This window comes from Oncorhynchus nerka, unplaced genomic scaffold (genome assembly GCF_034236695.1).
Source record: "Oncorhynchus nerka isolate Pitt River unplaced genomic scaffold, Oner_Uvic_2.0 unplaced_scaffold_1___fragment_2___debris, whole genome shotgun sequence".
NCBI lineage: Eukaryota > Metazoa > Chordata > Actinopteri > Salmoniformes > Salmonidae > Oncorhynchus > Oncorhynchus nerka.
Window position 1 is genome coordinate 206784 of NW_027040482.1, and position 16077 is coordinate 222860.

The window sequence follows — 16077 nt, forward strand, 5'->3', positions numbered from 1 at the left end:
GTATGCTTTCTTGTTGCTTGCCTCGAATCGTGCATAGAAGTAATTTAGCTCGTCTGGTACGCGCTTGTCACTGAGCAGCTTGGCTTCCCTTTGTAGTCTGTAATAGTTTGCAATCCTTGCCACATCCAACGAGCGTCTGAATCGTACTACACCGACTCTATCTTAGTACTGTATTGACGCTTTGCCTGTTTGATGGTTCGTCAGAGGGCATAGCAGGATTTCTTGTAAGCATCCGGGTTAGTTTGCCGCTCCTTGAAGTGGCAGCTCTACCCTTTAGCTCAGTGCGGATGTTGCCTGTAATCCATGGCTTCTGGTATGTACATACAGTCACTGTGGGGACGACGTCATCGATGCACTTATTGATAAAGCCGGTGACTGGATGTGGTATACTCTAATGTCATCGGATGAATCCCGGAACATATTCCGGTCTGTGCTAGCAAAATAGTCTTGTAGATTAGCATCTGCCTCATCTGACTACTTTAGTTTTTGCATGTAAGCAGGAATCAGGAGGACAGAATTATGGTTAGATTTGACAAATGGAGGGCGAGGGAGAGCTTTGTACACATCTGTGTGTGGAGTAAAAGTGGTCTAAAGTTATTTCCCTCTGGTTGCACATGTGACATGCTGGTAGAAATGAGGTAAAACAGATTTAAGTTATCCTGCATTAAAGTTCCGGGCCACTAGCAGCGCCGCCTCTGGATCAGCATTTTCCTTATGGCCTTATATAGTTCCTAGAGTGCAGTCTTTAGTGCCAGCATCAGTTTGTGGCGGTAAATAAACAGCTACGAAAAATAGAGGAAAACACTTGGTAAATAGTGTGGTCTACAGCTTATCATGAAGTACTCTACCTCAGGCGAGCAAAACCTCAATACTTCTTTAATATTAGATTTTGTGCACCAGCTAATTTTTACAAATATACATAGACCCCCACTCCTCGTCTTACCGGAGGTAGCTGTTCTGTCTTGCCGAAGCATGGAAAACTCAGCCACGTCATCATTCAGCCAAGAATCGGTGAAACATAAAATATTACAGTTCATGTCCAGTTGGTAGGAGAGTCTCGAACGGAGGTCTTCCAGTTTATTCTCCAATGATTGCATGTTGGCCAATAGGACAGACAGTAGAGGCGGGTTACCCTCTCGTCAACGAATTCTCACAAGGCATCCGGATCTGCGTACCCTGTATCAGAGTCTTCTCGCGAATTATGGAGATTTAGGCCTGGTCTGGGAGCAGCATTAAAATCCTTCATGTTCAACTCGTTAAAGAAAACATCTTCGTCCAGCTCGAGGCGAGTAATCGCTGTTCTGATATCCAGAAGCTATTTTCAATTATAAGAGACGGTGGCAGAAACATGTACAAGATAAGTTACTAAACAAGGCAAAAAAACACAAAAATAGCACAATTGTTAAGGAGCCCGTAAAACGTCAGCCATCCCCTCCAGCGCCATTCCAGCTTTCCCTTGTGTCTCAAGAATGGTCCACCACCCAAAGGACATCCAGCCAACTTGACACAACTGTGGGAATCATTAGAGACAACATGGGCCAACATCCCTGTGGAACGCTTTCAACATCTTCTGGAGTCCATGACCTGACAAATTGAGGCTGTGCAACTCAATATTAGGAAGGTGTTCTTAACAACCCTCCCCTATTTTGAACCAGTCCCTGGTTGTTGTGTCACCTTGGCTCAGCTGAGGAATGCCCAGTATCTCTGGTAAGGCTGCCCAACTCTTGATATTTTTCCCCCTAATTGGTAATTTGACAAATCCGAGCAGCTTTGATTAAAAAAAGAGCTGTTGTGAATGGTGAATCAGAATTGGGATGCCTGTGTAAACACAGCTAGAGGCATGAGAATGGGGCTTGAATTGGGAGGTTGGACGTGAGTAGAAACAGTGGCAGAGGCTGGCAAGGCATGTGGTCCTGGGATAATTGGCATATTTTCATGCATTGCTGAAAACAATGAATTAATCTCCCACCAAAGGTCGGAGTCAGCAGTTTTACAATGTTAGGTCCAATCCCCCTCGTTTTGTCTTTAGGTGTGATTGCGGAGTCCCATGGGAACAAGTTGTACTACAGTTGTACTCTGGGGGAGAAAAAAATAAAATTGTTAAGTTGTAGATCTAATCTCTAACAAAGTTTCCACACCTTGCATTAGTGTCAGTATGCCTGCGGTATGGATGGAGGTTTGTGTGCCACAACTCTAGTCGTGAAGGCTGCAGGATCCTATCACTCTGGCTCAATGACTGACTCTAGTTACACAAGGTTGGACAACCTGTCCATGCTACAGTCAATTTTCCCAAAATGAGTAACCAAAAGGCTCCAAAATAAAAATAAAAAGTTATTTGATGGGTCTGAAAGTTTGAGGGCATTAAACCCAAATTAGTGTACACCTAGATGAAACACTCACTCCTGTCCTTGCTGAAAGAGAAACAGTAACAGTGAGAATGGTGTAAGAGCATCAGCAGGTAGAATGGATAGAAAATACAAGTTGGTAATGGGCTCTGTGGATCAATTGTGTATATTTGCCCTCAAGCTGGACGATTTCAGCGCCTTGTCTAAGTAGTAATGGTATATGCTGCCCCCTAGTGACAAAACATATTGCCCATAGAGAGAAGTTATTTTCACATTACATAGGGAAGGCAAAGGGGTATACCTAGTCAGTTGTGCAACTGAATGCCTTCAACTGAAATGTGTCTTCAGCATTTAACCCAACCCCTCTGAATCAGATATGGAGAGAACAGAACGCACAGCCCTAACATACACAAGAGCAGGACTCGTCAACCCCGTTCCTGGTGAGCTACCCTCCTGTAAGTTCCCTCCAACCCCAGTTGTAATAGGCTCTATGCATTATACCGCCTCCCACATTCTATTTTACTTCCTACTGGGGTGCTGACTTCCAGAGCGATTTCCACTATTGGTTTTTATCATTAGCTTACTAGCTAACCAACTGTCGTCGATGCATTCCTGACTGCGAAGGAGGTGCTAACGGACATTGTTCAGTGCCTGTGTTCAGTTTCATCAAAATGCAATGGTATTGTGAGCTCCCATAGTTTCCCAGTCGATGTAGAGCTTTATTATTTCCTTACTCACCTATGACATGGCCATTATGGTGGATAAGGGCTTTCTCGTAGACGACATTGGTCCGTGCAAGGTCTACCGGCCAGGCTTTCTGTCAAGACACACACAGATGCCAGTGCATGAGGTTAGGGAGACCCAATCCATTGCCAGGCTGAGAGTGCATGTTGAAAGAATGATCCACAGAGTAAAGGAACACAAGCTGTTTGACACAGTCATCCCCCTGACCATCTCAGGCAGCTTCAACCAATTATTTGTAGTGGTATGCCTGTTGGGCAACTATCAACACAGACCTTTGGTCAGACCATGGGCCAAGCCAGCATCAATGTACGCGTTTATTTGCTAGCAGCAAAATAAACCAATTATCTATGACATGCATCAATAAATTGCGTTATAGTGAATATCCGTTTGTGTGGAGCTTGTATTGGCTTTAATTAGGCAATGAGTTTAGGGGAAAGAAATCAAGTAAACACAGAATAACCAGAATGCAAGATGGAATACAATTGGCTGATTATTTCTCAGGTGCATTTTTTTATGGTTATGGACTCACAAGTGTTCTTGGCTTGTGCCAACGCTGTTCTGTGTCTGTGCAGCTGTAAACTGGTGGTGCAGCAGGAATGTTTAGTTGAGAGTAGTGTGCCGTCTAGTAAAGGGCCACCAGATGATTGCACATAAAACTTCCTGCAACACAGGAGCAGTGGCTATGGACCACCATCACTGGTACGGAGTGCTTTAACACCATCTGTGAAGATAAGTGTGATGAAAGACTGAAGTGAGAAACAAATGATGTGGCTTATAAATAATAAACAGTAGTGTCTGGTCTTCTTAACTAGGGGCTCATTTAACTATACAGGAATACATTGTCTCAGTAACACAATTACCAAACACTGCATCAGATCTTTACCAAGTAATCTGTTAAGTGTGCAATTCAAAATTGGGATCCATCATTAAGATCTAATAAGAGTAAATGTTGACACTGTCTGCAACATACCATGATGACAGTGTCCCACATGACATGTTTAACAAGGTCGCTAGTAGCCATCTATAATCTTTCCCTACTCTCATGCTGTGAGGTTTCACTCTTCCTCATGAACCTGTGACAGGCACTCCTCATGGTGATCTCCAATCGTCAATGTATCTAACAAAGACACATTGTTGTTATTTTTAGCTAGGAAATATAGCTAGAAAGCATCATTTAAGAAATCTAACAAAAATACACTCAGGTAGATTCTGTCAGCTTTACAAATTTTACAAAGTAACTAGCTAGCTACAGTTACTAGTTAAATTAGCTAGCTAGCATGATTGTAGCTAGCTATATCTGTCACTGACCTGGTACTCAACTTCATAGTTGTGTGTGTGTATATATATATATATATATATATATATATATATATATATATATGAAGCTACATAGACACACCTTGAACTCATTTTCGTTCTTGCTAGCTGGAATCTCGTTGGCTGATTTAATAATTTGATGTAAATCATTAAAATGATATTTGAGGCAAGTCCTGAAGACGCCTAGTAAAAAAAACTGCGACAGAGGTAGTATTAATGTTATATCGTCGATAACTAGACTGACTTTCATCTATAGTATGCGCCACCGGAAATTGCCACACCGGTAGGAAGCGTGCTTTGAACAGTCGGTCATGGAATGCATAAGGGCTATTTATCTGATTCAGTTTTATCCGTTGGAGTGAAAACCTACAGGTTGGTAGCTCTCCAGGAATAGGGTTGGAGAGCCCTGCACTAGAGTCTAATCTGGCCATGTCATTTAAGATTGCATGAAGCGCATCATCTAGAATTTTAACCATGACAATGACCTTCTCCCCCACACTAATGGTACTTCCATCACCATGCATCACCCAGGTCGTAAATTAAAACATTGACCTGGAATTGCGTAAGAGAAGGAGATCGATTAACATACGATATTGAACACCTTTACCAAAACTGTATACACTAATCTGCATACAACCAACCACCTTTTGTGAATAAATAGCCAATAAACCCTTTTGGAAAATAACTATATTTAATATACAGTAAGTAATACTGAAACAATAAGGACCTCTTCATAAATGTACATTATCAAAAATAAAGTCTCCAAAAATATAGGCCAATCAAAAATAAATTAGAATAGAGAAGTCATGACCACGGCACATTTGCAACAAACACAATAAAAACAGAACAGCTACGACCAAAGGATTTGCTCTCCAGCCTAATGGTCAAAGGTGGGTGGGTGGGTGGGGTTACAGTTAAGGCCTGGTGTGGCTCAGAGAGGGGTCCAGGTTGTATCAGCTAGGTCCTTTGGAGCAGGTTGACAGCCAATGCCAGTCCAATAGAGGAGCTATGAGGTCAGATCCATTTCTACCATTCTGTAAGTCAATCTATTCCACACAGAGGGGACAGCTTGGCTGTGTGAAGTCACTTGGATCCTGGCTTACAGTCCCTTAGGATGAGGGTCCACAGTAGTCTTCTGCTACTAGCATTCTTTACATACAGGGAGAAGGTTGGCCAGAGGGTAAACAGAGGCTTCTTGGTCCTCCTCACCCCTGTTTGTCAAGTCCATTCTCCTCCTTTAGCGTTTGTTCCGCCGTTTATCCATTTCTTTTCGAAGCCGGGCCTGCAGTGCCATCCTCATGGTGGAGTCCAGAACATTCTCCTCCGCTACGCGCTCCACCACCCTCTCTGGCTTATCCTCCTAAGAGACAGATGGAGCACACATATTTAAGTGACAATGCCAGAGAAGCCAATGTTTGGAGGATATATTGGCATGGATATTAGACCCGAGATGAAGTCAGGACACTGTTGTTCAGAGGAGCTCGTCAACAACACAGCTAACAATCACTTGAAACTGATGCTGGAAAGACTGCAAACTAGCTTAACGTCATTTAGTTGTACCTTTTTTTAAATCTCTCACACACCTACACACACGATTTAGACTGGCTGAGAAAGGCTGCTTGCCTGTCTCATCACATTAATTACTATGGGGCAGCTGGAGATTGAATTTCAATATTGAAACATGGTTGAAAATGTCAGAGACAGCAAGGTTTATACAAATCTCCGCTGTTGAAAACAAAATGTTCGTCTAAACGATATGTGAGAGAATGTCTAGATGTTTTTTTCTAGTGGAGATCAAGTTTATAAATTGTCAGCTGGGTTGATGAGACAGTGGATTGCGCAGTCAGATGGAACATGGTAAATAGGCATTTTAACGTCATAGATTTAGCACGTGGTAACTTGTGAAGTAGACACCGGCTGGAATGCGGTTTTAACCAAACCGCATTCAAGATTATACCCACTCATTGTATAAACATATAGGACACTTGAAAGCGTTGAAAACTCTGAAGGTGTTGAAACTACACTATATGGGCAAAATAATTTGGACACCCCTTCAAATTAGTGGATTCGGCCATTTCCACCACACCCGTTGCTGACAGGTGTATAAAAATCGAGCAGACAAACATTGGCAGTAGAATGGCCCATACTGAAGAGCTGTGACATTCAACGTGGCACCGTCATAGGATGCCACTTTTCCAATAAGCCAGTTCGTCAAATTTCTGCCCTGGTCAACTGTAAGTGCTGTTATTGTGAAGTGGAAAAGTCTAGGAGTAACAACGTCTCAGACACGAAGTGGTAGGCCACACAAACTCACAGAACGGGACCGCTGAAGCTCATAAAAATAAAGTGTCCTCAGTTGCAACACTCACTGTCGAGTTCCAAACTTCCCCTGGAAGCAACATCAGCACAAGAACTGTTCATCGGGAGCTTCATGAAATGGATTTCCATGGCCGAGTAGCCGCACAATACCAAGCGTCAGCTGGAGTGCTGTAAAGCTCGCCGCCATTGGACTCTGGAAATGCGTTCTCTGGAGTAGTGAATCACGCTTCACCATCTTGCAGTCAGACGTACGAATCTGGGTTTGGCAGATACCAGGAGAACGCTACCTACACAAATGCATAGTGCTAACTGTAAAGTTTGGTGGAGCAGGAATAATGTTCTGGGACTATTTTTCATGGTTTGGGCCAGGCCCCTTAGTTCCAGTGAAGGGAAATCTTAATGCTACAGCATACAATGACGTTAAACAAAGTTGGAAGCACAGAATTGTTTATAACAGTTTGGGGAAGGCCCTTTCCTTTTTCAGCCCCCATACACAGAAATGGTTTGTTGAGAACTTGCCTGGCCTGCACAGAGCCCTGAACTCAACCCCATCGAACACCTTTGGGATGAATTGGAACACCAACCTAATCGCCCAACATCAGTCCCCGCAGCAATTTTCCAACATCTAGTAGAAAGCCTTCCCAGAAGAGTGGGGGCTGTTATAGCAGCAAAGGGAGGACCAACTCCATATCAATGCCCATGATTTTGGAATGAGATGTTCGACTAGCAGGTGTCCATATACTTTTGACCATGCAGTGTATGAACGTGACCAATAAACTTGATTTGATAGACAGACCTTGAGTACGATGTAGGAGGTGACATGGCCAGAGTCAGCCTGGTAGTCCAGCCAGAAGAGCTCAGTTCCATGGGTCTCTGGCTCTGTACTGGATCCACTCTCATTCCACTCCTCAGTCTCTGCACCCACTCCTGGCTGAGATCCATCTGGAGACACATACATACATAAATCACCACTTACCAGAGCCTTCCATCAAGTTGACAGAAGAGTTCATACTATCAGCAGTGTTTTCTTACTTCCACGTCGAGGATGGTACACTTGGATGTCTGGTCGTCGGGGGAGTCGGGAGGTAGTGGTGTGCCTGGGCCTCTGATGCTCATTGGCCTGCTTCACCTGCTTATCATAGTCATCTCTGCAAGACATCAAACAAGTCAGTGCAAAACATTTAGAGAGCATCTTGACTGGCTGCGTCACCTCTTGGTATGGCAAAGGCTTGGCATCCGACCGCAAGGCACTACATACAGAGAGAGGGTTGTGCGTACGGCCCAGTACATCACTGGGGCCGAGCTCCCTGTCATCCAGGACTTCTATATCAGGTGGGGTCTGAGGAAGGCTCTAAAAATTGTCTAAGACTCCTGCCACCCAAGTCATAGACAAGCAATACGCACATAATCCAAAAAGTTTAAATCAATCAATTAATATAAGAATGAGCAATATATCAGACTGACATCACTCAGTCCAATATTTATTTATTTTACTTTTTGGATTGTGTGTATTGTTTGTATCGCTAGGCATTATTACTGCACTGTTGGAGCTATGAACACAAGCATTATGCTGCACCTGCAAATCTCTGTATGCGACAAAAATAAATGACACAGATACAAAGATGAGTCCTCTATCCATCTCTACGGCCTGTTGTTCCCACGCGTATCTGCCCGCTCATTGGCTAGAATGGTCCCACCTGATCGCGCCTGCCTTCCATCTTTGGGATATGCATTTTCATTGTTAGAGCGGTAGCATGTATATATTGTCAATAGAATATACAGTCTTTAGTTATAGTTAGGGACGTCCCAATGAACCCGTATTGCACTATCCCTTTGACGAGCGGAAGGTCGCTGTTATATGTTGTGCGCATGCGTAGAAGTGGTTAGGCGTAATAGCGATTAATTTCAACATTATGTAGAAAACACTCGAAATTGAACATCTGCATGCTCTCAGAATGAATTACATTGATAAAATATATACTCCACGTGTTAGCTCAGATTAACAAAGTTTAGTGATTCACCTGGCAATCTGGTTCCTTCGAATGTGGTGTAAGAAACCGTGGCTCATGTCCAAACGACCCGTGCGTTTATATTTGAGCTCTTGTTCTTCATCATCCCGCAAAATCTCCATCGTGATTGATAATTGATTTAGTATTTCTTTATATGCGCAACACCACAACAAGCTGCATCTTAACGTTAATCAAGCTTTTAAAGTGGGCTGCTGTCCAACTAGAATTGCACACGGAGTTACGAGCCTGTTCATAGTCTATTTTTAATATCACGTTTCTACCCCGAAAATGATCATTTTCTCACATTTTGAATCCTCATTAATTAATTATTTAAATTGTATAATAACCTATGTGTGAAAGCTGCGTTAAGTTAGAGGCCCACATAAAAACGGCCAACATTATTCAATCTCAACCGTTCGGTTTTTGCCAGCGTAAACGTGAAAAGTCGGGGTACACTCTGGTTGGCCATTTTGATATTGTAGTCTGGAGTTTGCGTGTTTTGGCGAGCTTGCTAGTTAGCGAAATAAACTCACCAGTGGCTTTAGCTAGTTAACTATACATTTTCTCCATACACAACAAAGATTAACGCTATGGTATCTGTAAAACGGGAGCGAGAAATTGACTTGGAAGGCGATGAAGGTAGCTAGCCAACATATTTTAAAACTTGTATAAGCGAACTCTAGATAGTCACACGCTACAATAACTAGCGAACGTTGCCGTTTATTTCTAAATGTGTAGCTAGCTAGGTTAGCTGCTAAGTTAGCCTAAATCACATTGTTGGTAGCTAGCTCTAGCTGGCTAATTATTGTTAGCTAGCTAAGACCCCATTTAAGCATCAAACGTGTTTTTCCTAGGTGCGTTATTGTTTGCCGCCAGAGCAGAGGTTTCCTGTAAAAAGAACGAGCTGTGTTAGCTAACGTTACCTAGCTAGATACGATTGTTGTCATTGTTAGTTAACATTTAGCTACACTTAATTATTTGTTGAAATTGTTATTTGTCTTACACAGTACCTGTGAAAATTGGCCGTTCGTCCGAGGACCGCAGAAGTCGCCATTGTCCCTACCTCGACACAATCAATAGGTAAAGTCAACTGGCCTTAACATGGAAGATGCACAAGATAAGGCATTTGTTGAATGTGTACTCTTTGTGTAAATCACCTCTAACACACACATTTGTCTTCAGGAGTGTACTGGACTTCGATTTTGAGAAGCTATGCTCCATTTCCCTCTCCCACATCAATGTATACGCCTGTCTCATCTGTGGGAAATACTTCCAAGGTAAAGTATCCAATACTTCAGATTAACGTTGTCCCCCCCCCCTCTCTACCTGAGAAGTGTTCAGAAATGTTTTGATCTAGGGTGAAACCAGTGCAATGTATATTCCAGGTAGAGGTCTGAAGTCCCATGCCTACACTCACAGTGTGCAGTTCACCCACCATGTGTTCCTCAATCTGCACACCCTCAAGTTCTACTGTCTACCAGATAACTACGAGATCATTGACTCATCGTTGGAAGACATCACGGTGAGTCTACAGAGATGGGTGGTGCACACATTAACTCTGTAATCAGAAAGAACATGTGTCAAATGCATCAATTCAAACGGGCACTGATTGAATGGTGCTAAACTGATAGTTCTGAATTATAACTTTTTAACCGTTCTTGTTCAGTCATGGTTTATACAATCATCCAGTGGTATGTGTCTAAATCAAATCAAATCAAATTTTATTTGTCACATACACATGGTTAGCAGATGTTAATGCGAGTGTAGCGAAATGCTTGTGCTTCTAGTTCCGACAATGCAGTGATAACCAACAAGTAATCTAACTAACAATTCCAAAACTACTGTCTTATACACAGTGTAAGGGGATAAGGAATATGTACATAAGGATATATGAATGAGTGATGGAACAGAGCAGCATACAGTAGATGGTATCGAGTACAGTATATACATATGAGATGAGTATGTAGACAAAGTAAACAAAGTGGCATAGTTAAAGTGGCTAGTGACATAAGAATGCAGTCGATGATCTAGAGTACAGTATATACATATGCATATGAGATGAATAATGTAGGGTAAGTAACATTATATAAGGTAGCATTGTTTAAAGTGGCTAGTGATATATTTACATCATTTCCCATTATTAAAGTGGCTGGAGTTGGGTCAGTGTCAATGACAGTGTGTTGGCAGCAGCCACTCAATGTTAGTGGTGGCTGTTTAACAGTCTGATGGCCTTGAGATAGAAGCTGTTTTTCAGTCTCTCGGTCCCAGCTTTGATGCACCTGTACTGACCTCGCCTTCTGGATGATAGCGGGGTGAACAGGCAGTGGTTCGGGTGGTTGATGTCCTTGATGATCTTTATGGCCTTCCTGTAACATCGGGTGGTGTAGGTGTCCTGGAGGGCAGGTAGTTTGCCCCCGGTGATGCGTTGTGCAGACCTCACTACCCTCTGGAGAGCCTTACGGTTGAGGGCGGAGCAGTTGCCGTACCAGGCGGTGATACAGCCCGCCAGGATGCTCTCGATTGTGCATCTGTAGAAGTTTGTGAGTGCTTTTGGTGACAAGCCGAATTTCTTCAGCCTCCTGAGGTTGAAGAGGCGCTGCTGCGCCTTCTTCACGACGCTGTCAGTGTGAGTGGACCAATTCAGTTTGTCTGTGATGTGTATGCCGAGGAACTTAAAACTTGCTACCCTCTCCACTACTGATCCATCGATGTGGATAGGGGGGTGTTCCCTCTGCTGTTTCTAAAGTTATATAGTGGTGGTAATGTATTTTTCTTTGTGTTTTAGTATGTACTGAAGCCCACATTCACCAGACAGCACATCTCTGGATTGGATAAGCAGGGAAAGCTGTATCGAGCCTATGATGGCACCACCTATCTGCCTGGCATCGTAGGGCTCAACAACATCAAGGCTAATGACTACGCTAATGTGGTGCTGCAGGTAAGACTGTCATCCAACACAAGAGTATCCACTGGTGAATCTGACATCTCACCATTCACATGCTGCTAAACATTTTCCTGTGTGATGATCATTCATGTTGATTATGGTGAACTGTTTTTATCCTTTCAGGCCCTGTCCAATGTGCCCCCACTGCGGAACTACTTTTTGGAAGAGGAGAATTACTGCGGCATCCGTAGGCCGCCGGGTGACATCATGTTCCTGCTGGTGCAGCGATTCGGTGAGCTGATGCGCAAGCTGTGGAACCCACGGAACTTCAAGGCCCATGTGTCGCCCCACGAGATGTTGCAGGCCGTAGTGCTGTGCAGCAAGAAGAACTTCCAGATCACCAAGCAAGGTAGGATTTTATTATAACACATTCAGTGAGCCACAGCCTCGATTCTCAAGAGCAAATTTATTTTTAGTACAGTCAGATGTATGTTTTGGTATGTGTTGCACATTATGTTGTGAATAAGCTATGCTGCTGATTGGTCTGTCCTTCAGGGGATGCTGTGGACTTCCTGTCATGGTTCATGAATGCTCTGCACGGCGCACTGGGAGGAACCAAGAAGAAACCCTGTGAGTGTCAGTGGGAGGTGGAGGGAATGATGTTGGGGAAGTGTATTCTGCCTCATTGTACAACCTGGGAGATTAACAAAGATATTTCCCACTTCTTTCCCCCTCTCTCCTATTGCCATTATAGCAAGCCTTACCAAAGTGTTCCAGGGTTCCATGCGTATCTTCTCCAAGAAGCTTCCTCACCCAGATTTGGTAAGTTGCTTATTGTCAACCCTTTGTTAAAGACTTCAACATTGTATCACAGTTTAAATCCTTATTTGTGAATTCATGACTCTTCAATATGATTACATATTTGAACTGTTAAATTGTCCACGTTACATGCCTTTCTCTCCCTCTCCAGCCACCAGAAGAGAAGGTGGCTCTGCTTCTGAAGGAGGAGTACCAGGAGGAGATGTCTGACACCACCTTCCTCTTCTTGACCCTTGACCTCCCCACAGCTCCGCTGTACAAGGATGAGAAGGAGCAGCTCATCATCCCACAGGTCCCCCTCTTCAACATCCTGGCCAAGTTCAATGGCAACACAGAGAAGGTACTGCCCTCAAACTCAATTAAATTTGCTCAGATGAACAGCACTCCTATCTCCATGCCAGCCATCTCGCCCATCAAGTGAGATGGAAACTAGCCCCGGAAGCCTAGGTTTCTCACATTATTTTTTTCCCGAAAGCCTGGGGAAATTCTCCTCGGGAAGATGACAAAAAGGGGTGGAATACGGTGATCAAGATGTAAGCTGGTGATGAGTTGCCACTTATCAAGGCAATCAAATATTTAGCATGGGTGGATTTACAAACAGATGTGTTTCTGAAAAGATTTCAGACTAGCAACAAGCTTGCTAGCGTAAGATACAAAAGTAACGCTGCTAGTGCTCCCATTCAAATGCAAAATCTTCCAAAAGCAGAGTCAACGAGCCAAGATGTAGAATGTTTGCCTGTGAGACTCCAGCTTCTGTTTGAAAGAGATTTGATCACCTCTTCTTTGACCTTTCCTCTGAACCCTCCTGTTTGCTTTTAGGAGTATAAAACATACAAAGAGAATTTCCTCAAGAGATTCCAGTTGCTAAAGCTGCCCCCCTATCTCATCTTCTGCATCAAGAGGTTTACCAAGAACAATTTCTTTGTGGAGAAGAACCCCACCATTGTCAACTTCCCCATCACGTAAGTGACTGTTGCATACTTTCCCCATATACTCAGTTGTAATTTTGCGTTGTGCTCAGCCTTATGATTCTGTGTGTGTTTTTGACTGACCCCTTGCATTTGCTCCTTGATCAGGAACGTAGACCTTCGTGAGTATCTGACAGAGGAAGCACAGGTCACAGAGAAGAACACAACCTATGACCTGGTGGCCAATGTGGTGCATGATGGGAAGCCCACTGAGGGGGCATACAGAATACATGTCCTGCATCATGTAAGTTACAGCTGCGTGTTTTAGGATTTTTTTTTCTGGTGAACTCTACAGGTGCAAATTTGCAAAGCTTTAGATGTGTAGTATTTCTTGATATTGTGAAAGAAAATAATCATCCTGTTCAGTTATTGGTGCTAATGTGAGCCTGTCTTTGTCGCTGAAGGGCACTGGAAAGTGGTACGAGCTCCAGGACCTGCAGGTGACAGATATCCTGCCCCAGATGATCACACTGTCAGAGGCTTACATTCAGGTAAGTTCTATTGTCACATTGATCACTGAATATACAATATGCTGTTCTCTAACTTACCTGTTTATGTCTAGTTAAGTTACTGACTCCCACTAACTGTCAATTGTGTTGATGTGTGGGTTCTCTGTGTTCCAGATTTGGAAAAGAAGAGAGAGCGAAGATGACACAACTAACCACACTGGGGCGTGAATGAGGCATTTAATGAGCATTGATCATATTTAAAGATTGATTGTACAGGAAAGAGCTGTCACTTGCTGGCTAGTGGTCAGACAGTATCCAGTGGAATTGGATACTGTCCAAGATGACCTCAGGGTAAGCCCACACCACATGAGGACCAGGACATTTTATTTGAGGATTTTGGCTATAGCGAAAACAATGATGTTTACTATTTTTTGTTCTTCACTTACATTTTTAACTGTAAATGGTAGATTAAACCAGCTTTGGCTTTTCTGTTTTCAGTCATTAATATTATTTAAGATTTTGCACAATTTGACACGTGTTTATTTATTAGTCTTAGCCGTAGTTGGGTCTTTATTTGTGAAACAAGGAAGTAAAAACAATAAATACAATTCCAACATTTTGAATAAGACCTGACCAAATAGTGAAGGTTACAAAAATATTTTCACATTATAAGCAGTACATTATAGGATAAATATACTCATGTATACACAAATACTTAGGACTCAAACATGAATATTACTTAGATCATAAAAATTAAACCTAAACATTGTATATTAAACTAAGGCAATGTATTGACATATTACTGGTTAAAAGGATGTCTCCATCAAAGGAGGTATATGTTCACTCAAATATATTTCTTCAAGACACTTCACCACTTTATTTACTGTACCATATTTGTTTTCCCCGATTATGACTGATTTTATATGAATAACTTTATTGCAGATAACAGAGAAAAGTAACATTTTCTAATGTAAATGAGGTATTATGCTTGTGGATATATCTGCTTAATTAAAAATGTCCACAGTTCTTTTAACTCAATCATTTACAGTATGTTTGAATGAATTACATACTGTACTCGTAATGGCCCACACAGTGAAAATCAAACCTGACACCATCAAATAATCTCAGTGCTACACCATTAGCCTACCACAAGTACAAATCTAATGAAGGAAATGTACAGACATTTTTCTCAAATTGCTCAACAGTGCAATATAATACCTATTAAATGTACAGACAAATTAAGGCAACAGTGCAGTCATTAACATGTGACATTCTTAAACACACTTAGCAGTTAAAAAATGCAGATAATTCATCATAGCTTCATCCATGAAGGGAGATCTCTGGGTGTGGTTTTCAGCTCTAGTTCCTCATGACCTTCTGGCAGAAGTCTACCATCTGGAGTTGTATCAAAATGAAAATAAAACCAGATCAGATATAATGCACTATACCAAAACATTGATGTGGGTAGTGTTGTTTTTCAGACAATAAACTCTGGCTTATAGGGTTTTATAGAGGTTTTCGCATCCCTGCAGATGTAAATGGGTACACTGGTTCTTCCTCTGAAGATGCTGCTCTTTCACAACAACACACACATCAGCTCTCTGGAGCAGACAGTGACAAATAGCCGATATACTGACTAAAAGAAGACTCAGTCACTCTACACACAATCACACCACTGTTGTCACTGGGACAGTCAATCTACAAGAGGATTGGTCTGGGGATTATAGACAGTGAGGTTAGGAATGTCATACACTGTAGAGACAGTGGATGACCTCTACTATGACTGGGATGTGAATGGTTTAATTACCTCACATGCATCCATTTGGCTTCCCAGAACCTTCTGCAGCCTGGGGCCTTAGAGTTTGGTGAACATTTCACACTGGACAAAACACAAAGACGGGCATAATGAAACTGACGTAACTGCTACTCGCTGTTTATTATCTATGCATAGTCACTTTACACCTAACTAGATGTGCATTCGGAAAGTTTTCAGACCCCTTCACATTTCTCTGTTACAGCCTTATTCTAAAATCAACTCTTTACATACTTTGCATTCAGAAAGTTCAGACCCCTTCCCCTTTTCCACATTTTGTTACGTTACACCCTTATTCTAAAATGGATTAAATAAAAAAAAATCCTTGTCAATCTACAAACACTACCCCATAATGACAATGCAAAAACAGGTTTTTAGACATTTGTGCAAATTTATTTAAAAATAAAAAA

General features: G+C 42.4%; 2 protein-coding genes across 2 annotated transcripts; one reads left to right on the plus strand and one right to left on the minus strand.

Annotated features, from left to right (window-relative positions):
* Nucleotides 1-5078: 5078 nt before the first annotated feature.
* On the minus strand, nucleotides 5079-8963 carry LOC115140093 (UPF0561 protein C2orf68 homolog). Its single transcript, XM_029678169.2, has 4 exons — nucleotides 8747-8963; nucleotides 7758-7873; nucleotides 7522-7667; nucleotides 5079-5766 (listed from the first exon to the last, which is right to left on the minus strand). Exons 1-4 carry the CDS (start codon nucleotides 8854-8856, stop codon nucleotides 5644-5646), a joined length of 495 nt encoding a protein of 164 aa, XP_029534029.1. The 5' UTR covers nucleotides 8857-8963; the 3' UTR covers nucleotides 5079-5643.
* A 189-nt stretch (nucleotides 8964-9152) lies between these two features.
* LOC115140092 (ubiquitin carboxyl-terminal hydrolase 39-like) lies at nucleotides 9153-14347 on the plus strand. Its single transcript, XM_029678168.2, has 13 exons — nucleotides 9153-9373; nucleotides 9742-9814; nucleotides 9917-10011; nucleotides 10120-10256; nucleotides 11520-11672; nucleotides 11802-12027; nucleotides 12174-12248; nucleotides 12373-12440; nucleotides 12589-12777; nucleotides 13257-13399; nucleotides 13514-13649; nucleotides 13810-13896; nucleotides 14029-14347. The coding sequence occupies exons 1-13, from the start codon at nucleotides 9325-9327 to the stop codon at nucleotides 14080-14082; spliced, it is 1485 nt and encodes a 494-aa protein (XP_029534028.1). The 5' UTR covers nucleotides 9153-9324; the 3' UTR covers nucleotides 14083-14347.
* The last annotated feature ends 1730 nt before the right edge of the window (nucleotides 14348-16077 follow it).